Source organism: Triturus cristatus, chromosome 5_1, assembly GCF_964204655.1.
Source record: "Triturus cristatus chromosome 5_1, aTriCri1.1, whole genome shotgun sequence".
Classification (NCBI taxonomy): domain Eukaryota; kingdom Metazoa; phylum Chordata; class Amphibia; order Caudata; family Salamandridae; genus Triturus; species Triturus cristatus.
Window position 1 is genome coordinate 314,021,631 of NC_140587.1, and position 23,429 is coordinate 314,045,059.

Below are 23,429 nucleotides of genomic sequence, written 5' to 3' on the forward strand. Positions count from 1 at the left end.
GGTAACATCCGTGGACAAAAATGTGCAATGCATATGGAATAATTTACTAGCATGACAGAGCGAGGGAATGAGCCCTTGGTCATGAATTTTGCAATTATATTAAAGAGAATCCAGATCAATGACTAGGATGCAGAAGGTGGCTGCAGGAAGAGATCTGCATACAATTCAATATGGAGAATTTCTGGGGATCTGCCACCTCCATATTGATTAAACTCACTAAGCCTCACCATGCTCCTGACGTCAGCCACATGCGCTGCACTGAAATACTGAATATTGTGGCAGTAAATGTATCAATTCCTAGTATCCATGATCCAAGTCACTTTCAGTGGTTTCTCTCTATCTCCACCTCCTTATTCCCATTTCCAGATCTGACACGCATATCTAAACTTGGTCATTACAGGCCTCTGATCCTATTGAATTTACTTGGTTGCCTGATAATCCTTCCTCACAATGTCCAGCGTCTCCCACTTGAATATTTTTGCATAGTCCGTGTGTTTCTATTCTTGTTGTGCTCGAAGGCTCTAATGCAGCCAAAGTGTGTTAAATAAAATTGAATTTGCATAGTCCCGAGAGTAGTTTTTGACTAAAACTCTTATGTTTTGGAAAAACATATATTGTGGATAATCTCAACTTCAGGTTTTCAGACGATCCTCTGCAGCTCTGTTGGGTGTCCCTCTTGTGTTTTTTTTTTTTAAAACCATCTTTGGTTCAGTTTTCTATTTTCATACATCGTGAGTATCAATACATATCGATCATCGTACGAGCAACAAGGCAGTTATGAATACATGGGTGAAAGTATGCAATAAAGGCGTGCCCCCTTAGTAATGTCCTGTATTATTATTTTGTTTTAGAAGTCATGTTCTGACCATCTGAATTGTTTTGTCGTCACTTTTTCTTATCTTCCCTTCCTCTTTTTCCTGTTAGGTCCTGCATGCAATAATGTGAAAACTTCCTTGTGCCCCATGAGCGAACTTTAGAATATTGTTGGTTTGCATAAGAGTAATGAGGGGCCATTAAGGGCATTTAGTGTTGGGTATTTTTGTGGTGTGAAACAAAGTTTGAGAAGCCCTACTTCATTATTTTTGTCCTTCACTACACCTACCTCTCATCAAGCAAGATGGTGTACCGTGGTTTTTGGAGTACTGGATGCATTGCGTTGGCACTCAGCATGGCTCACAAGGCATGTTGAATCCAGACATCGTAAATTCAGAAACATTGTAAAGACTAGTTTTGAGTGTAAGCGCAGATTACAAAAGTCATAGTATAACATTGCTCGATGTTCAGTAAGCACATTGGATCTGCAGATAGATGTCCCCAATGTACGTATGATAGCCCAAGTTCTAGCTTTTGAGGATGACTATAACACATAGGCACTGAGGAGAATCACCAATGTATTCACATGATAATAAAGGCATTTGTTGTATAAGCACTATGGTAAGATTCAAATTGTGATGTGCAGTACCTGAGTGATTAATGTTTTAGACAATAATTAGATGTTAGCCAGGCCATGTCCACTGTATTCTATTTGCCAAAAATCCCTTTCCTTCAATGCATCCAGTACTTTGGAATGCCCCTGGATCCATGCATCAGAACAGACACAAACTTCTTCCGATCAAGGAAACGTGTTAAAACTGATCTTACATGAGATCATTTGTAGGCCTGGGTGTAAATCCCGCATTCTGCCTCATAGCAGAATTTATTTTCAGGTGCTGTGCTCGAGCCGGGTTTTTGTGTGCACTGGCAAGCGCGACAAGTTTTGCTGAGCGCTTGCGAGATTAGCCGGCCACCTACGAGTGCCAACAAGACCCGCGGGCTGCCCGAGAGTGCTCATGAGACTTGCCCCCCGCTAGCACGGCACCTGCAACATTGGGCACCTTTTCTCTGAAGACATTAAATGCAAGAGATTGCCAGTGACCGCGGCTGCATCCTTGAGCAGATTTCTCCTTGTGGTGCCGTTGCCGAGTGTCAAAAAAGCAGCGTGAACGGGCACGTTGAGCAGCTCTGCCAGCATGCGAATTTTTTGGGACGCTCTGCGGAATTCCGCTCTGCGGAACTCGGAGAGCTCCGCCCAAGCCTAACGCTTCATCTGCCTGAAGACTATCACTGAGGATCATAATCAACCAATGTTGGCTGGAGGTTTCCTCCTCCTGCCTTTGATGATCATTTTTTTTGCCTCTCTATGCTTGAAGGTTTTCATAAAATGACACCTAGCACCTTACAAAGCACCTGTATATAAATATCCCATCTGCTCACAAGAGCCATGATGAGCTTTGTTCCTTTGGAATTTAGGATTTGATGAATCTGGATTAAACCAGTGTGCTACTAATAGTAAGCAGGAATGGTGGGTTCTTCCTCTTCCTCTGCTGAGTTGAGGTCTGCCATAGAAAGTTTTAAAGCTGGTTTGAACGACCACTGGCTCTTTGTGGTCTCACCAACGTGCCATGCTGAGCCGGGTACTTTGCGCCGCTTCGCTGCGTGTCCGCTATGCAGGACTCAAGTGATCCCTGCTGGTTGGCTGCGGTGGTGTCTGAAATAGCTCCTTATACAGTATTTATAAAACTGTGGAGGAGTGTGAGAATAAACACAGCTGGGCAAACCGCTCTGACTTCGAGTGCTTCAATTTAATGGGATTTTCAAAGAAAACCTTATCAGAGAAGTGCAGTTAAACATAGATCTGAAGTACATGGGTCAACCAGCTGTCGCTCTGAACCTAAAAGATATTTTAGCCCAGAAATGTGCAGCCCTGTTCTCCTGGAGGCTTGGTGCCTTTCTTTCTTAACACTTCGCGAGAAACAGCTGTGGCGATGCTGGGCGTTTGCCCAGATCACTGTAAATGTTTGCAGGATATTGTTCCAAGCCCTCACCAGCCAGAGCTAAGCCAGCTATGCTGACAGGTGCTGTTTAAAGGTCATCTGAGAAGGCCTGGCTGCATTCTTTTTCACTGAACACGCTTATCCTCGGCATCTTCCCTTTCATGCCTCCGATCCAACTGCAGGAGGCGGCTTAACCTCCAGTGCTCTAACTCATCGGCGCCATATTGAATGATTCATTGTGTTCATTCAGAGTAACCCAGGGAGTCAATGAACTGCCCCTTCTTGGACTATGGCCTTACTTAAAATTACATTCCTATGTTGTCCAGGAAATGCTTACTAGTAATAAGTAGTTCATGGTACAGGAGTAGATGTGAAAATGTTGCTATGCAAATGAGCACCAAGAGCAGCAGCAGGAGAAACTACAATTGGCAAAGCCAATAGGTCTGTTTTGCATTTTCAGTCCAGCCTGAAACATAAAAAATCCAGTGAAAAAAAATCAAAACAAAAAATGATTGCTTTATTTAATGCAATGCGTTTATGAGATAAAGAATTTAATGCGTGATGATTTAGTGTACCTTTAAGATGCAGAATAGTCCCTTGCGCATTTCAGTACAAGCACTCTTTAAGAGCCGGAGAGATGCACTACACAGCCAATAGCACCAGTAGGAGAGACAAATACTCTTTTCGATGGAGCCAAAGCCCTCTTTATATACATTTAAAAGAATTGCTGCACAGTATAGCCAGACCTAAAACAATTGACAAAAACAATCAAATAATGCGAGTTAATGGTTAAAGATTTGAGATTGTGAGATTTATTTTTTATTTGAACAGCTCTGATGGAATATTACTGATGCATGTCAGAAATATGCCAGCCGCATGAGGGTGGAGGGGCCAATGTTTCATTACGACAATCCAGGGGGTCCAATGGCATTTATGTCAAGTCAGTTCTGGCTTATCCGCTCCAAGATCAATTTAATATTTTTCAAACGCACTAGAAGAAGTCATTGTTATTCCTTGGTTCCAACCACAAGGTGAATAATAATCTAATGCATACACATGGAGAGTGCAATCATAAATTGTCAGTAGGGACATGGGTGATGGGTAAATGTCAAATAGTGTTAGTACAAGAGTGTACCCAGGAGACGTAGCAGAAGTCACTGACCCTAGCTTCGCCTGTTGTCATGAGTCACAGAAATGGGATTTGATCTTATTAAGGCCATTCTGCCTGCTCTAAGTGCTTACCATATGACAGTGTTTTTTTGAGGATTGGATCAGAGGCAAAGTATGAAAGGGAACCTGCAAAGTTAGCATAAAGAGACAGGAAGTGTGGAGTGGTGCCAGTGAACGTTTGTAATAAAAATGGTTGGCCTGCTCCACTTGTTTTTCCAAATTAAGCATGGTCTGGTCCTACACTCTCACACGTTTGAGCAGGAAAAATATTGTGGGCTTCAATTTTAGATACAAGGAAACCATCTTAGATGCATGTCTAGGGAATCTGCCTTTAGCAGACCCTGAGATCCCAGTTGATTTCACACTTGAACAGTTACAACCATTTCATATACTTAACAACAAGTGGAATATTTAGTGTAAATGATAGTACCTTTTATATGGTCTGATAGTACATTTTTCCTATTTTTAGAGCCTTGCGGATTACTCCCTTTTTAGGTCTTGCCTAACAGAGGAATTCAACCAGTAGAGGACACCTGGTAGTGGTCCTTCCAAACATCTTCCAGTCAAAAAAGATATCTCACAGATGTGATTATATGTTCCTTCTGAAACAGTATTCCATCTGAAGTGTCAATCCCAAATCAACAGCCTGAAGCCAATATTGATGTTCCAACTTTACAACAGCACATCTGGTGGCAAGTGCCTACAGACTTTTCAAGTAGATAACTGTAGGAAAAAAATACAACTCCAAAATCTGCTAAGGAAATGCTGAGGCTAATAAGTTGGAACATACCAGTATTGGGGAGAAAATTGGAAGATAAAGACTGGGTGGAATAAATGAAAGATCAAGACAGCTACTGCTTTCAGGAGACATCGGCACTGGATAGTGAGGATTTAGATGGCTACATTTCGTTTCATACTCCTGCCTTGAAGGAGACCAAAGGCAGACCAAAAGGGGTCTCACAATATGGATAGGAACTAGCTTTACAAACACAGTGGAAATAACATGCTCATATATGAACAACAACAGCATTTTAAAGATGAAGAAAAATCAGTGGGTGCCAGATTTCTTTAGTGTGTTCCTCCCACTGGGCGAAGAGAAAGCAATTCGACCTGTACTTAAACTTCTTGTAAGAGCACTCCTGAATTCACGAATGACAGAAAAACATCACTGAAAATATAAGGAATAACAAGATGACACATAACCCTACCATAATCACATTGGTATGTGGAGATCTAAACACCAACCTTCACCCCATATTGCTAGAAAAATGGTAATAGTTTAGGACCGTGCTTGGGATATTGCACCACCCTGAGAGAGGATCTGTAAGTCAACAAAAAAAGGGGAATACCGGAGTACTATATCAGTGGCTGTAGCTCTACGGCCCTTGGATAGTCGCACCACCTCAGATAACCCAACAAAACCCACATTTACATCAGGCAATTAAGAAAGCATTATTGATTGTTATACTGAATTTGGAGGCTTGGCACTTGATTGTGGATATGATGGTGGTGCAGAGATTAGAAAGTGATCGTGATCCGCAACAGTTTTTGATTTGTTTATTAAAGGCCTCTCAAATCCCTCAACTTCCTCTGCACGGTGCTCCTGAGCACCAATAGGGAAAAATGTACTCAGAACCACCCCCCAATGGAAGTTAATTGACTTATTTTCACACACAAGATGGAAGTATCTTCACATATCTTTGTTAAATGCAAATTATGACGCATTGGTCAATATGCTTGAACAGTTTCCTCCTTGAAATTACAGGATCAATTCTGAAGAAGAATGGGGGGAATTATGTTGTAGCATCGCACATTTCATGTATTCATTGGTATGATGGGAAATGTTTTAAATTCAGGAGAAATTTGGTAATTGCCCTAAAAAGTAGGCACGCCAATGAGAGAGGTGAAATGTGCTTGCTAGAAGCTAGGAGGTCCTTCAAATAAATTATCAAAATGAAAAATGGTAATCATTGGTACAAGGCATAGCAAGCTATACAGGTTGCAATTGTTAATAAAAAAATCCCAGTAATGTTCAGAGCTTGTAAGGGGGCAGCAAGGGCTTGGTAAAGAACGTATATTCAAATATAGGCCAGCATTTCACTACCATATATCAGAATGCCCTGGTGAAGGACCTAGTAGAGAAGGGGCACGAGAATGAATTACAGACTGGTAAATCAGCCAACATTTAGCCCATGCCTCCAAATATGGACCTTAATTAATTCTGCCAGCAAGAGGTAATCAGCGCTATTCAAATACAAAAATCACTCAAAGCTGCGGACCCAGATAAAGTTCTTGTTGATGTATTTCAGAGCAACTTGGGCCTGTGGTCCGCTGCATTTACAATCACCTTTAATTCAATATTGGCTTTAGAGGTTGTGTCAGCTTAAAGGAAATTGTCCATCATTGTCCCCATCCACAAACAAGCATTGGCATAGCCAATAGGTCTCTCCTTTGGGACCTTATAAGTGTTTAGCCATGCAACTGTTAATGTTGTTGCAGTAAGGATATTGTGCTGCATAACTAAATACTTATAAGGTCCCAAAGGCGAGACCTATTCGCTGTGCCAATGCTTGTTTTTCTGGGTGTGGCCTGGGGACTCCAGATGTGCATATGGGATATCTGGGATGTCTGGCTTGCTGGGTGCCCAGCATGGTGGTAAGTGAGTGCATTGCCTGAGGCTAGTGGGTGGTGTAAGCGTCCTTCCTGCACTGCGTTTGGTCGATGTGAGAAGTCTGTGTAACATGTCCTCTTGTTGCTGGGTGTGGGTGCATGACGTCACATGAGACACAGTGTAGGAAGTGAAGTGTGTGAAGAAACATGATGTGACTGTGGAGGAGGGAGGAGGCGAGGCAGCAAACAGTGGAAGAGGCGGAGTAATTTATGGGAGCGAGGGATGGGGACAAGAAACAACAAGGGGGGAAAGGAAATGAAAAGGTGGCATGGGGTGGCAAGAGAGTGGAGGGGCTGAGCGGGGGACGGGGGAGCAGGCAGCTCAAGAGACAGTCGAGCGAAAAGAAAGACCAATCGAAAGATGGACAGAGAGGAGTGAAGGGAAGTAGTACCCGGGAGAGGGAAGAGAAGGAAGAACATGAAATGAAGCACTGGTGGAGCCTTTAAACCAACTCTGTTTCCCAGCCCTTCCAACACAAATGCGAGCTCAAGGTCTATGTATGTATTTTTGTGATATAAATATGTTTGTTCTAGATGGTAATCAGTTCAAGTATATAGGAGGTGTCTGCGTCGGTGCGTCACAGGGTGCGCACACAGCACCGTATACCTTCACAGATGCCGGCAAAGGCTGGCTGTCTCTGATCTGATATTCATTCACAAAGATCATTTACAAACCCACCGGCATGTTATTCTGTTTACACACGTTATCCAGCTTACATGCACTTCTTGACACGTTTCTTCAGCAGGGCAGTCACAATGAAGCCGCATGTTCCGCATAAATCTCTGCAACAGAAACGAAAAAACACCGCTGATCTAAAGCGAACCAAGGTATGTATCTAGTTTGGGATGGTAAAGTGTGGTTTAAGGTATTTCCGCCTCCCTCCAGCTCCCTCTTTTATCAGTAGAGTTGCACAGACTGTAGGGAAAGTGTTTCTAGATTTTTGCGAGTGTTGGTTATTAGGAGGCCCTACGAGTAGAGTCCAGGGTATGACGGGACGGGGGTGCGAGGGGGACACCGGCCTCCTGTACATTAATTGCAGGTCCGGTGGAGAGGAGGTGCTCATTATTAAAGTCCTACAGACATGAAAAGTGTGTCAGTGCCGAGGGCCAAGTTATTGCATTTGTTTCAATTAACAGGTTTGTTCATTTAAAAACTTTAGCGTTTGAATGATCTTTAACCATAGCCAAAATAAAATCAGAGCTATCATTGGTGTGATAACAACAGTTTCAATAACGTCCGCCAAAAACTGAAACACGATACTGACTTTCACCAGTTAAGTATTTTGTTTTTATTTGCACACATTCATTTGTCACAAAAACCCGCCTAATGAACTCAACAAAAAGACCTAATTGATGCTCGCCGTTATGACTTCTAAAATACCGAGTGGATTGGAAGTATCAATTTATTATTGTATTATCGCCTTTACAAGTGGGAGTATGCAGCCGTCATCATGAGCGCTGCGGTGTCCTATTGAGGGAGGGAGTCGGAGAAGGGAGGGTGTAGGGGAGAGGATTAAAAAAAAATGACATCGCACAGCAATGATTGTGGAGAGGCGGAGCGAGTTTTCAAAGTGCTGCTGAAGGCTGCTGTTTCGCGCGTGCACGCTCACATGAACACAAGCGCTAGGCCAGCCAGCAGCACTTTGAGAACTCACCTACGAAATGTCTCTCTGAGCAGCGCATGCGCGCTGACTCAGCGAGACCTAAAAATGGGTGAAAGTCAATCTTGCCAATTACCACCACAGCTCACTGTTGGGTGGGGTTGGAAGAAAATCTGGAAAATTGTTATTATCTTGGCTCAAAGCTTGAATGGATGACAGCCATTTTACCATCACATTCCCAGGCAGGCTTCCCAATGGGCAAAGTACCCTAGATCAAGTGATGAGGCTATATTTAAAAAGCTCCAAATATGTAATTTTGTGAAACTTTGCATTATTCATGGTCTTCCTAGATCCAAAGATTGTGTCTAAAGCCAATGTTATGGAGCATTCGGTAGAAATTAGGGATACCCAAAACATTATTAAGAATACTGATTGACGTGCATAGTGGTACCAGAGTGATAATAAAATATGGAAGAAAGCATGGGTGAATGTACTGATGATTTTTAAATAAACATCTTACTGAAGAAGGGCTGCCTATTATCCTGGCGCTATTTATCACCAACATAAATGGCAATTCTGAGCCTATGTAAGGTGGAGAGAAGAAGCTAAAGAAAGTAACCTCCTTACAAATGATTGAGTTATAAAACCAGAGCCCTGCTTTGAGCCCTACCTGGACTTGATATTTCTAGTTGAGATGAGAGCCCTTCACCTGAAGTTTAGAACTGGAACACTTCAGGTCTTGTCCGCCATTAAAAAGTGGTCCAAGATTGACCAGTGCAGTTGTACATTAGGCGGCTCTGAAACAGTTCCTCATTTCATGTTGATCTGTGAAAGATCCCCGAGTGCGAGGATTCCATCTACGACCCCTGATTTTAAAATATAATATACGGCGCTGCGGCAAGGCATTAATGTCCTGCTACGGAACCGACTGGAAGGAGATCTAGCTGGCGGTAGCATCTCATATGTATGTGGCCGGGACAATAACAAGAGCTGCAAAAAGACTGCTAGAACAGGTTGGAACTTCCTGAATACGTATTCACTTATCCTGGAGGGAGGACGATATTCCTGTAACTTCTTTATTATTATTGCAACTCGTTTTAAGGGAATTCCAATGTGGTACAAGATCCGCCAGCCCTTTCTTTTTGTGCTGGTTGTTGTACATCAGTTCTTTGTGTCTTTGTATATCCTTTGATAACCCTGTTCCTAAACTGCTTTAGATTTCATTTGGTCATATATTGCATCAAAGCCTTGGCACTTTTCTGAGCAGTCTCTTTTGACTGACCTAAAATGCTGCTGGAGCCGGCAGTTGAAAGCTGGGGGGGTGGTGGGGACTATGTTAGCCTTGTTCCTAGAACATGAACAGTGAAAATGATACATCCGTGTGGGCTTTGGGGCTGGCAGATTGTGGTGGGTTCATGGTGTGGGTGCTGAGAATTTGTTGAAAGAGGGAGACAAAAGGTGTGTTGGGGTTAAGATGCAGAGTGATGAGCAGAGTTTGGCTGCTGAGGCGGGTCTTGCTGATGTAGGGTAGGGAGATTGGTGAGGCTGGGTGGAGCCAAGGTTGTGGTTGATTCGGATTGTTCTCGTATTAGGGTCTAGCGATGACGGGTATGGACACTTGGCAGGAACACATCCTACTTTGCAGCCTCTGCATGCAGTGCTGGTGCACCCCTCCCGTCCTCTTGATCTTATGCTTATGATCTTACGTGCGAGGAGCCTGGAGAGTTAAACAGGGGTGGTAATGCTGAAAGGTCATCGCCTCCATCGAAGCAGGGGGTAAAGCCAGTTGGTCAAGTGATGGCCTTGTAATGTCTTGTAAGGGCAGGGAGCCTGAGCGTTGTCCCTAGGATAGCTAACCACGCGTAGTGGCATCTTCGGGTGCAGACAGCTTCTTGTAGATCCTTGAAGATCCATCAACCCAGAGGAGGAGCTGCACTGCCCGCAGGAGGACTGGTGAGCTATTCTGGGATTGTGCCAGGGCTGTGTAAGGCTGCCCACCAAGGTGCCACCAGGAAATGTACACCATATTGCCAGTATACTGACCGAAAACAGCAACTGTTGTTCTCCCTCTAAGGGTGGTGGTGGGACAAAATGTCACATCGCCCATGGAGGCATAAAACCTTGCACTAGCTCTGCTGGAGAGAGCGAGGCAGCCAGGGCCGCAATCTAGGGCTAGCAGTGGTGCGTTCTAAGGCCCTTCTGGTCTCTTGTGGTGACTGTGAAACTGACTATAATCCAGTGGGATCCACATGTCTTTTTATTCAGTATCACATTGTGTGTTTTATAGGCAGACGCTCCTAGTAAATTGTATGTATGTGGAAGAGTGCAGTCTGTATAGCATCTCGATTTTCTCACACAAGAAATAAGATTTTCTTCAGTCTGAAAAAGAAACAAATGCCAGATCCTTATAAGGTCCAGGCAATACCAGTAAACCGCGAAGCCTGCAGAGGCAGTCTGGGGAGGGCTTGAATGGCTTAATGAATCTTTTACTAAGTTTACTGCAAGCCACTCCAGAGCACTCGCTTCTCTCCTGGAGCAAACTTACGGCCATATCAGAGAACGTTTGCACTGCAGCAATAATAGTGCAAGTCAATTGGCTCTATTTGTGCTGCATTTAAAATACGGATTGGGCGCAAAGATATTTGCACAAGGGTCAAATTTGGAGCTGATTTCATACATCCTTCATGCAAGGCGTGGAGAAAATAAATGTTCCCTGTTTTAATTGTGGTGCGAAAGTCTGTTTTGGACAAAGCTGTAGTGTTCTCCAACGCGGGGTAGCAGTGCAGTCTACCCGCGTCAGAGGTATTTCGCCAGCGCTGGCGCGTGTCATCACGCGCCAGTTATAAATAAAGGGGCGTGGCGCGCAGGAAGGCAATCGGGACCACGCTGAGAGTCCAACAAGTGTCCCATGTGTTTATTGCGGCTGCAGTGCTGATTACACGTGCGCGAGCGGCCTCTTATCCATTACACTTGCGACGAGAGGCAGAAACGCCCCATGCAGTGAAAATTAATGAGCCTAAAGTCTGCTGACTAGTGAGCCTTTGATCAAGGCCCTGGACCAACAAAGTGCTGCCTGGCCTGTGCTGGCCTGCTGTGTGCCCCCAGGCGAGTCTGCTGCATCCAAGGAAAACCCTGCAGCCCCGAGGGTGCCTGGAAGGAAGGGAGGTCTTTCCTGCACACCCGGTGGAGCCCACGGATGAGTGTGCCTCAGCATCTTGGATGAGGAGGAAACTACGGTGAGGCCTAGGACATACAGGCCACAGGAGAGGACCTTGACAGCATCTCCATCGCCCTCGGCCAGGCTGCTGCTATTGCACCCAGGAGGTAAGCAGTGCACGTGCCGCGAGGTGTGACTGCGTCTGCACCAAGATGGCGTCGATCCCCGCCATTGAGCCCTTTGTGGTGGATGGGGCCCCCTCATCCCGTGCTCCGCGATGGAGATACTAGACCGATCGCCTCCAGATCTACTTTGAAGGGGCGGACATATCCCGGGCCAGGCGCAGAGCCCTACTCTTTCACCTCGGAGGCAAGACATCCACCGCATCTACAAGACCCTGTTGGAGGCCACACCCAAAACGTATGTCACGCTTCTCAACGCCCTAAATGCGCACTTAGAGCGATGGCGAATAGGGACTACGAAAGATTCATCTTTCGCCAGGCCAAGCAAGAGGCGGAGGAATCGTTAGACGCGTTCCACGGGCGCTTGAAAGAACTGGCCAGCACGTGCGGATTTTGTGACGAACAGGAAGAAATCCGAGGTCATATAATACAAGGGTGCTACTCGTCCAAACTCAGAGTAAACATTCTTCAGGAGGATGGCAAGTCTCTAGCGGACATACTCACCCTGGGCCGGTCAAAAGAACTGTCGTAAGCCAGAGCATCCCACATGGAGGCGGCCCTCCACCGCCCTGTCAAGACGGAGCAGGTCAACGCGGTGGAAACGGCGAATGTGGTGAGGCCCAAAGCGCACCAAAACACAGGGAGAAGACAGCAAGACAGTACAAAGGGATGCGGCTACTGCGAAGGCACACCCCATCGCATACAAGACTGTCCGGCGAAAGGGAAGAATTGCAGAGCCTATGGGTGGATGAACTACTTTGCGGCGGTATGCCGGTCTACAAAATCACAGAAAGAGGCAGCACAGACAGTGGCTGAAGAGCGGGACAGTGAAGACATGGATGATGACACGGGAGACTACCCAGTCCACTACGTATTCGCAGTACATCAGCCACGACGGAAGAGACGACGACTTCCAAGGTGCAGAATCAAGATCCACCACCAGGATGTGAGAGCCACCATAGACATCTTTGATCGAGCTAATGGCTGCCAATGTGTATAATCAACTAAGTCCACGTCCACCAATATGCGAAGCAAGGATCAGGGTATTCGCCTACGGACAAAAGACACCCATCCCGCTCCTGGGTTGTTTCAAGACAGAGCTGAGGCACCAAGACCTCAAGATCCCCACCACAGTGTACGTGACTACAGAAGGAAGCGGTATGCTGATAAGCGGACAATCAGCAGAAGAACTGAGGCTGATATCATTCGCCATAGCGGTACAAGAGGAGGAACTGGAGGCCATCATGGAGGAGTTCGAAGACGTCTTCAAAGGCATCGGATGCCTGAAAGGGAAGGAAGTCTCTCTCCACATTGACCCATCAGTCCAACCGGTGGCGCTGAGGCACAGGCGCATTGCGTTCCACTTGCGCAAGAAGGTCGAAGAAGAGCTGAAGGCACTGGAGAAGCAAGGGATTATAGAAAAGGTCAGTGGACCCACCCCTTGGGTGTCCCCGATCGTAGTGGCACGGAAACCGAAACAGCCAGGGCCGGTCCGCTTCTGCGTTGACATGCGCCTCCCAAATGCCGCAGTGAAAAGGGAACGTCACCTAACCCCCACCATCAATGACATCTTGGGAGAACTGAACGGCGCAAAATGGTTTTCGAAGATGGACCTCCGGTCCGGCTATCACCAACTGCCACTACACCCGGACTCTCGCTACATCACCACATTCTCTACGCACGTCGGCCTCAGGCGCTACCGACGCCTCAATTTCGACCACAATCCCCTCATCCCCCTGTTTCAAGGGTCAGCGTCCAAGCCTCCACCGAGGATTGAAAAATGGATCCTTCAACTACAGGAGTATGACTATCGAGTGGAATACAAACCAGGCTCATCCAATCCAGCGGACTATCTTTCGAGGCATCCCAGAGTTGCCACCAAAGCGGAAGAAGAGGATGCCGAAGACACAGAGGAATATGTCCGACTCGTATCGGAAAGATCCCGACCACTTCCCATGAGTCTTGAGACTATTGTAGAAGCCACCCGGAGTGATGAATGCCTGCAACTGGCCCTAACGGCGGTCAAATCGAATGACTGGCGCCCCATTCAGTCCACCATGGCCAGACGAACGCCGCAAGCAAAGACCGTCCTGGAATACATTGTGCGGGTCAAGAATGAACTTTCGGTTGACAGCAGTGGTTGTCTGCTCCGAGGCCCGTGACTGGTGATCCCATCAAGTCTGGCTCAACAAGCGGTGGATCTCGCACACCGGGGACATCAAGGCATGGTGAAGACGAAGAGTCGGCTGAGGGCCAAGGTGTGGTTCCCAGGGATGGACCCACTGGTTGAACATGCTCGTGGTGCCAGGTATCGGGCCAACTGGATCACCCTCACCCCGTTATCACTGAAGAAAACCCCCAACGGCCATGGGAGCGAGTGAGTGTGGGCTTTGGGCACCTCCCCGATGGACGCTATGCCCTAGTGATCATCGATGACTACACGAAGTAGCCAGAGATCGAGATCATGGGAAGTCAGACAGCCGCGGAGGTCGTTACAAAATTCGAGAAGACCATCGCCACCCACGAAATATTCGAAGTGGTGAAGACAGACAATGGCCCACCCTTCCATGGGAAAGAGTTTGCTGACTATCTCAAGGCCTGGGGGATTCAGCACCGAAAAGTGACCCCGCGCTGGCCTCAAGCAAATGGGGAAGTAGAGAGGTTCATGCGTACTCTCAACAAAGTAATACGCATCGCGCATGCCGATGGATCACCGCTCGAGAGGGCCATATACAGTTTCCTGAGAGAATACCATTTGAAGCCACATCTCACGACCGAGGCAGCTCCAGGACCGGCAAGCATGGGCCGAGTAGTGCGAGACACCATCCCGCATCACCCAAGCTGGACCCCGTCTCAGATTGACACTGGAAAGGTCCTAGCCAACAGGACCAGCTCCAATGACCAGGCCAGTGCCGACCGACGAGCCCAAATGTCAGCCATTCAAGTGAGAGACAGAGTCTATATCAAGGACAGGTACCCTGGGAGCAAATTCCGGCTTCCATTTGAACATAGGCCCTGGACAGTCATCCGCCAAACCGGTACCATGATAACAGCCAGAAGAGGAACCGAGGAAGTCACACGCAACATCTCTTTCTTCAAAAAGGTGCATGCCGGAATTCCGGACCTGCAATTGTCAGAAAACCTGGACGCCACACCACGTCATCCGCCAGCGGAGGAAGGCCCAGATGGTGATCAAGGGACGATGAGAACCGATCTGACCAGGGCACCCCTTCACTTCCGGGAACACCAGTCTGAGGACTGCCAAGTTCCCCGGTGAGATCCCCTGGGAGCGAAGTCTCGCAGGGGATGACCCCATCAATTCCATCATCACGGGGAGAGCACTCCAGATATGGCCTGAGAAGAAGCCCTGCTCCATCCTCCCGGCTGGCTGACTTCATGGTGTGACGGACCTGGGACTGGAATTCTAGTGACTGGTAACAGATCTACATGATCACTGTTTGGTTTGTTTAATAAAGGTTAGAAGGAATGTAGTGTTCTCCAATGCGGGGTAGCGGTGCAGTCTACCCGCGTCGGAGGTATTCCGCTAGCGCTGGCACGTGTCGTCACGCGCCAGCTATAAATAAAGGGGCGTGGCCCGTGGGAAGGCAGTCGGGACCACGCTGAGAGTCCAACAAGTGTCCCATGTGTTTATTGCGGCTGCAGCGCTGATTACACGTGCGCGAGCGGCCTCTTATCCATTGCAAAAGCCTCAGTGTTCCGTTTCTTTTCAGATGTCTGATAAGAGTAGTGCAGGCTGTTTGATCTCTTTTCTCAATGGAGAGTTGATCAAAGAGGTGGACGTGTAGTTTATGATTTCACAATCAGTTTCCTCCATTTTTGCTCCAGTGCAAACATCCATCTGTGATACGGAATGAACCAAAATCTGTTTGTTTCGTTCTGTATTCCCCTACCAGCAAAGCGGGACTAATGGATTTACTCTGGTTTCACCAACTGAACGTTTCTGTGCCGTGGCCCCTGTTTGAAGTATTGGTTTTATTGCAGAGATTCAACTTGAATACTCTGAATTGGGGCCATTTCAAAATGTAAAAATACAGGCGAGGGACAGGTTTGAAAGAAAATGTGGGGAGGAAAGAAAAGTCTTGTATGTTTAGAAATGAGAGGCAAGAAAAGCCTGTCACCTGTTCTGTAACTACATGTCTTTAGTAGGGTCGTGTCGCACTAAACTTTGATTTCGAGGACAGTCACTGTCACAAGGCCCGTTCACTGTCTGGTCTGTAAAAGGACAGGCTTCAACCCACTGGGAACTGGACTGACGTCACAGAGGCATGTCTGGACCTTCATCACATCGGTTACAGATGTTAATAATTTCCAGTCATTACCAATGTGTACGATAACAATTTAGCTTCGAGAACACCAAAGGCTTTGTTTTTCTATCTCCCTCCCAGTGCCACTACATTTTTGTGTTTTTTACGCTTTACCGACTGGCTGGACACATACACAGCAGTTTACCATTCTCCTTTTCATCCCCCACCCATTCTGCCTTTCATCCCCCACCCATTCTGCCAGGACAAAACCCGTAGAAATGTACAAGGGGAAAATGGCGTGGAACCATGGAACGGCATGTGAGAATGGAGGCACAAACACTGATTGCCTGTGGTTATTCCCCATTCCAGAGTGAACAGCTTGTTTCAGCTCATCACTACTAACCATAGCCTAGGCATTTACGAAGACTGCATCCAGCTGTCTGTCCATCTATCCTAGCCTCCTTGTGTATAAGTGAAGTGCTCGTAGTAGAGGCTGCTACCGGACCCGGGTGGTGAAGCGGGGGACAGGGGCCTTGAAAAACATGAAAGAAAACAAAGCACCTGTGACGACCAGACGGCCGCTGCCTCTCCTCCATCCTCTCCTTCCTGACTCTGGTCCCGCAGCACGATGCGGGAAGCAGCAGGAAGCACCCGGCTCCCAGCCACCTGATAGCCAATCACAACGCTGCAGCGTTGATTTTTGATCAGCACTCTCTCAGCCAGGGAATGGGGGCCTGGACATGCTCTCCAGGCAGGCTGTAATGCAGTGTGCATGCAGAAGATGCGAAGTGCGCATGAATGTTTGGCCGACCCGAGAGGGCAGGCCAAACAGTCATGGGCACTTAGGAGAGGGCAAACCACTCCTCCCCTGCTCCTCTGTCATCAGAGCAGCCCCGCCCTAAACGCAAAGCTGCAGCAGAAGAAAACATAAAATGGTAATAACATGAGTTATTATCATTTTATGTTTCCTTTACTTTAGTGTTGCGAAGCAGTGGGGCGATGCTCCTCCACCTTAGCGAAGGAGCTACCGCTGAGGGCTGGTTCACCCTATAGGGCGAATGTGTATTGTGAGCTAACTCAATGATTATCAATTATTTTATCAGCCTTAGAAAGATGAAAGATTGAGGGGCCTCACCAGGATTCGATCCTGTGACCACAGTGTCAAACGCAGACCCACGCAGTGGATGCATTAACCCACTGAGCCAACAACCCATGCTGGTTTGATGTTTGCCTGCATGTATGTTACATGCGTATGAGGCTCTTGGTGTTGATCTAAAAGCATGGGTACTTGTATGATAATCTTTTTTCATGGATCACTGCTTGCCCAGTGGTCTCCATATATATGAAAGCCCATGGGTCAGGGGACACCCGGGTATCTATGTTCTGTTGGTTTGTGCGTGTAGCATGACAAGTCAACAATGGACACTGTCTCTAGTCCTAAACTTTTTACCTACAAAGCATTTATTTCGAGTGTGCTACTATAATTTGTTGAATGGTAAACACAACAGCACTACAAAGCCCAGAATACATTGTGCCATCATATAAAAGTCCACGACTGGAAACCGTGGCCCTAATGTTCTGGAGGCGTGTATTCATCTCTTGTGTTTTGGTCTCTATTTCTGTTATTCTTTGTTTGTCTGGCTGACTATAAATGTGTTTCTTCCTCACATATATATGCATCGCTGAGAAACTATAAAACTAGAAATGAGATTAGTGAAGTATACAGGTTATACAAAATGTATAAATAATACCATCAGTGAGCAGACTGGAGCCATCTTTTTAGGGACAGGTGAATTTTGTCTCTGTACCAACTAAAAAGTGTTTCACGTGCAAGAGTACTTTTCTAGCAACCGGGTGAAACATGTACCCTAGACTTTTCAATTGTTTCTGAGACCAAGGAAATGCGGATGCTGCGATGGTTCTGCCTGCTAGACTTTTTAGTGGGATAGTCTGGGATAAGATTAGCATAAAAGGAAAGTTCCATTTATTGTTAAATCATTGTATGTGTTCAGAATACGTACATATATGGTGAGAATAATTTCCCCATGATGATCAATTGGTTGATAGCTCGCATTGTCGCATAGCTGAGTTAAATAGTGAATAGTCCTTTACTAAAGGAAGATTAGTAGTGTTTTGTGCAAAGAAATGGGAGCAAAACCTGGAGTAGGTGGGGATGTCAGGAAGATAAACTGTGGGAAAAAGGAAGACGTTTTTGCACAGTTAAGAATCAGGGAGTGGCTGTGAGGTAGCGCCTTTTTGTTTGTTTTTTGCTGCAGGTATTAGAAAGAAAATAATATTTGATTGTTACTGGCAAGCAGGTTGCACAGGGTCCAAATAATGAGTTGATGTGGCCAAGTGAGGTGGAGTAGAAAGAGAAAGGGGTGGATCAGTAAGTGGGTTTTATCTGGAGCCTTCCGGCAAGGCGGTGGGTAAATAGCTGGTGGAGAAACAAGCAGCAGTTAAGCATCAATTGGAAAAATAAGAGAAATCGCCATTCCAAGCTGATCCAGCAAACCATAGTGTCCCAGGAGTGTGGGGTGATTGGGAAGAGGTGTGGTGCAGTGGCCAGGGTGACTGACACCAGAACACTGGGGCTCACGGTTCGATCACCGGCGGCAGGTCAGCCCAGCACCATCTGACTCTGGGCAAAAGCTTGCTTAATCTTCCCGACAGCCCCCAGCACCTTGATGTCTTCGGGTAATTGTTCGCGCTTTACAAATACTGGATTACATTTTTTTTTAACTGTGGCAAAGATGGCTGACTGGTTGCGAAGAATGACAATAGAGAAGAGGTGGATGTGGTGTGCGGTAGGTATCAAATTGGGTGCTGGGGTTAGAAGACAAGAGGATGTGGATGAGGTCATCTGGCGATGTCCTGGTAAGAGCTCCTAAGCTGGGTGATTGGTCGGTTGTGCAGTGGTGGAGTGAACAAAGAAAGGTTGGCGTATGCACAGGGTAGTTTGGTTGAGAGTAATCTTGGATGACAAATAGGAGGCTAAATCATTGCCTGGGCAGATTTATAGATGTGGATAGATGAGGTTTTGGAGGGATCTAGATTCACTGCATGCCCTGATGGGAAGGAATGATGGATAGAAGAGCAAGAGGGAATGCAGGGGAGCATGAGAGCAATTTGCCGTGGTAGTGAGTTGGTCTCAGTCGGTGTTTGGAAGTGTATTTATTATCAGAGGCAAGTTGGCTTATGAGGAGCTGGTGCTGTTCACTGTTTGTGTCTATGTTGTAGAAGCTTGATGAGACATAGGGCCTCATTTACAGTTTAGGTTTGGGATACTCAGTCACAAAAGTGGCAGATATCCTATACGCAGTATCCATTTGTAATACGGTGGACAGGACATCTACCCCGTTTGAGTATCCTGTCCGTCAAACTGTAAATGGGCCATGGGGTTTACCCTGTGCTGAAATAGTATTGCATAGGCAGGTGGATGATTTGACATTTGCAGACGGTGAGTGCAATGAGACTCTGGCAGGCAGTGGGATCTGCAAAAGCAGAGTGGCAAACCCAAAGTAGTGCTTGGGGCCGGCTGTCCTGTGAATGATGAATCACACTGTGATTTGGGGGGTGGCGTTCGACGCATCGGTGCAGTGAGACAAAAGAGAATTTCTGGGAGCTAGGAGGTAAGAGAAACCGGAATGTGCAGGAGCTCTGGGGCTTCACTTGTCTGGTTGAACCATGGATCAGAAGACCTCAGTTGTCTGTGAGAGTCCAGGATGGAAGGTGTTCAGGGAGCCAGAAGTGCAGGCTCATACTGAGGCCAGAAGGCTTCAAAGCACTGAGCTGTGTGTGACATGTATACCATATAGCATCCATATTCGCCTCAGCTCTTTGCTGCCCTTTCGGACTACTTAGGCCTCTGGGTCACAGAGAAGAGGAGACACCCAGGGAGAACAGTGCTTGCTCATGGTGTACAGCATTGCCAAAAGGCAGTCCCAAAGGCACGACCTGTTGGCTTTGCCAATGCTTGTTTTTGATATAAAATTACTTTGTATTGCTCTTTAGAGCATGCTGCTACAATAGTTATTCTTGATTTACCCTACTAAAATCCTTCCATCTCTTTCTTTTCCAGACACCTAGAACTTCACTCGCCTGATGCCAAACATACGGTGGTCCTCAGGAGTAAAGATCCGGCCACAGCCCATTCCTGGTTCAATGCTATTCATTCAAATGTGAACGACCTCATTACTAGGGTGATAACTGAAGTCAAAGACCAGCTGGGCAAATCCGGGATTGCGGGGAGCCGTGAGATTAGGCATCTTGGCTGGCTTGCAGAAAAGGTAAACCTTCATTTTTACGGGTGTGCAATTATCTTCTTTTCAGAAAATGTGCATTAAGTATGCATTTAACAATGGGCAATTGTACTAAGCCCGTCCGTGTTCGCAAATTGCGTGATTTGCAAAATCACAGGGTTTGCAATGACAAAAGGGTTTTTCATAATGTGCAAAGTCTTTCTGTCTCCTAAGAGGATTTTGTGGCCGTTTCCAAATCGCATGTGGGGGGGCTCGGGAGGGGTATCTCCCCCTACTATTTGCAGTTCAGAAAGAGATGCGTCAAATGTCAGTCACATACTATTCATTAGTTGCCAGCCTTTGGGTTGCAGTGGTAATCAATTTACAAAGAGGATGCTAACCAGTTGGTAGCCAGACGACCAGCGACAGCTCCTAAGTTATGGCAGAGGAGTGTCGCCCCTCTCCTGACTGCCAGCAGAGGAAAGCGTGAAAAATAAGACTAGAATAAAATAATGTTATTGTCATTTTGTTTTTCAAAGAGCCAGCCGAGCCTTAGGGCAGGGGCGGGTCCATCGTAACGAGAGTTAGCAGCAGAGAGGAGGACTGGTGTGCACTGGAAGTGCGCATGTCGGTTTGGCCGGATGTCTTAGTAAGGCCAAACTGACATGCGCATTTAGCGTTTCTCCAACCCGAGCTGTGCGGCATAGTCAGGTGGAGAACTGACACAGACTGACAAACTAGGCCACTCAGACCAATTCCAGCGCTTCCGTCATGCTGGGTAATAGTATTCCCAGCATAAGAGCAGCGTCTGGATTGACATTTGAGAGCCTGCGCGGTGTGCACCAGTTTGTGGACGGCCGGGAGGTGAGGATCAGGACAAGAGCAGAGGAGCAAGGCGGCATCCGGCAGCAGCAGGTAAGTACTCTTTTATTTATTTTGTTTCCATTATTTTGTCCTTGTTTTTTTATTTTAAAGATATTTCCCCCGCGCTGCCTTGCCACTTCGGATTGAGAGCAGCTACCAGTGCAGACGACTACTGACTGCTCCCCATGATGTCTTCCCAAACGGGGTTTTGTGCTTTTAAAGCAGTACCTGCGCCTTTAATGCACATGAGCTGGGTTTTTTTTTCTTTTTCGAAAAGGTTTATCATGGCAAAGCAAATGCAGTGACACGGGTCTGCTGCGCCTCGATGAGTGCCATCATGCACTCCCAGCCAATCATGAGGGGGATCGCAAATTGCGACCTGATTAATTAATAATCATTAGGCAATGACCACCCCTTAATATGTTCAATTTGTGATATGGCAAAATTACTTTACATTTTATATCACAAATTGCTTTCCCTTAGACAAACCACACGATGTGTACATTGCACATCTCTGGATTATGAATGGGTATGCCACATCTTGTCCTATGTCCTTGAAATCTTACAAGTGTCCTACTGTCCATTGCTTTGGGAACCAAACTGCATGCAGTTGTTTCAAGCATTCCTCTAGGGGGAGAGAGGGATAGTGGTTACCGGTTTAAGGACTGCATTGTTGCTCCAAACTCAGAAACAAGTGCATATTTTTCAACTGTAGATCTACGGTTGGACTGTTTCAAGGGTGAGGATGGGGAAATAGAACTGTTAAAATAGTAAAGGTAAAGCGTTTTTATGGTTTGGGATCAGAGCAAGTAAATAGTGCATGGGAAGTGGCCTGTGTGCAGCTTGTGATATCCACAAATCTACCTGAAAATAATCGGAGGGGCTGAAACTAAGAGGTGTGCCTTCAAGCATCTTTGAATTAGAGGTGTGCAAAACTCACCTATATTTCTTTTGCACGATTTTGCAAGATTTTGGGAAAATGACACAAATTTACTCAAACCCAGAATGTAATACTGTTTTCAGCATGAAACGTCTAAAATAGTTGAGAGGACACATTTTGTAGAAAAAATAAGAAATAAATCGCACATTATGCAAACAGCAGCCACTCACATTCTGTTCATTCAAGTTGTTCCGTTCTCCTATGTTAGATTTACCCTAAAAAATATGGTATGTTGCGTATAGACATTATTTTTGGCTTTTCACATAAAAAGCGTTACACGAAATACCGGCATAATAAATCACACTTTCTTCATCGAGTAACAAGTAATAAAGCACTTTCAGGTAATCCATTTACATCAAAGTAGGCCTTGAAACTACCCATAAGGTTTAAAAGGAACTTTAAAAATGTTATGACATGTCTCTGATGAGGCTGCCAACCGCAGACCATTTTATTGAACATTTACTGCAATAAATATGTTGGTAGTCCACGCAGCTGTCTAGATGTAAATTTTCATTTAAAATTAAACAGATTTTTACAAACATCTTTAGCATTTATTGATTATGAGCAAAAGTACACTACATATCTGGGCTTGAAAACTGTTGTTTATATTAATGTATTTTTTTTATATGGAATTTTTGTAAAGCACTGCTTCCTCCCTTAAGGTGGCCTCTGAGTAATCCAGATTTACAGATGAATTAAAACATGGGTTTAAGCGCCCTTTTAGGATGGCAGAATTTTTTAGTTACCCCTTAGTAGGCGTTATTGCCTATGAGGTCAGGGTGCCTCATATTTGAAAGTAGGCCATGTTGAATATGTCCTTCTAGTGAAATATACCCCAAAACAATTTTCACTGTAGCAAGACTGGCTGCTTTGATATGAAACCTTTGGGCTACATTGTTACATTTATTACATGCTACATTTGGATTGGTACCATCTAGAGAAAAATGTTAAAGACTCATTTCAACAGTTATTCAAGATGCAATTTAATGGTGAAATCAAATTTTGGATATTAACCAACCGGTACCTCTAAAGTTACCAGATTTGTGTCTAAAGCTTGTAAGCCTTTAACTGTCACATGGTAAGATGGGTGTTAATTAATGTGTTACAATAAAATTGTACTTACTTAGACAGTCATTGTGTCTCTTCACCGCCTTGGCCAGGACCTACAGCTCAGACTCCGTAAACATGTGCCCCCTTACATTGTTGTGCTCTTTGATGGAAGAAATTGCAGGTTTCTGCTTCTGATGACTGAGAGATGTCAGATGAGGGCTATGGATTCTGTTTACCTCGTTTTAAGCTGATTTTGCCATAAAAAAGGACTGTCTGTCTGTCTGCCTCACAGGAAGGTGATGTTGGTGTGCTTTTGGGGTGTCCTGAGGTCGTTCTATTGACTGTTCCGGCTGTTTCTGCTATCTAGGGATTCATTTTCACACTCTAGGAGCTTCCAGTGCGTGAAAACGGGCACTTCCAGATGTTTTGTGCATGCGTTATTTATCGGGTGCGTTATGTACCACATTTGGTACTTA

General features: G+C 45.9%; 1 protein-coding gene across 1 annotated transcript in view; it reads left to right on the forward strand.

Annotated features, from left to right (window-relative positions):
* SNTB1 (syntrophin beta 1) overlaps positions 1–23,429 on the forward strand; it is a 478,004-nt gene that overhangs the window by 320,581 nt on the left and 133,994 nt on the right. Inside the window, exon 3 of the mRNA XM_085605038.1 lies at positions 19,940–20,147. Within this exon, the coding sequence (XP_085461164.1) occupies positions 19,940–20,147 (208 nt within the window). The remainder of the gene's footprint in view (positions 1–19,939; positions 20,148–23,429) is intronic.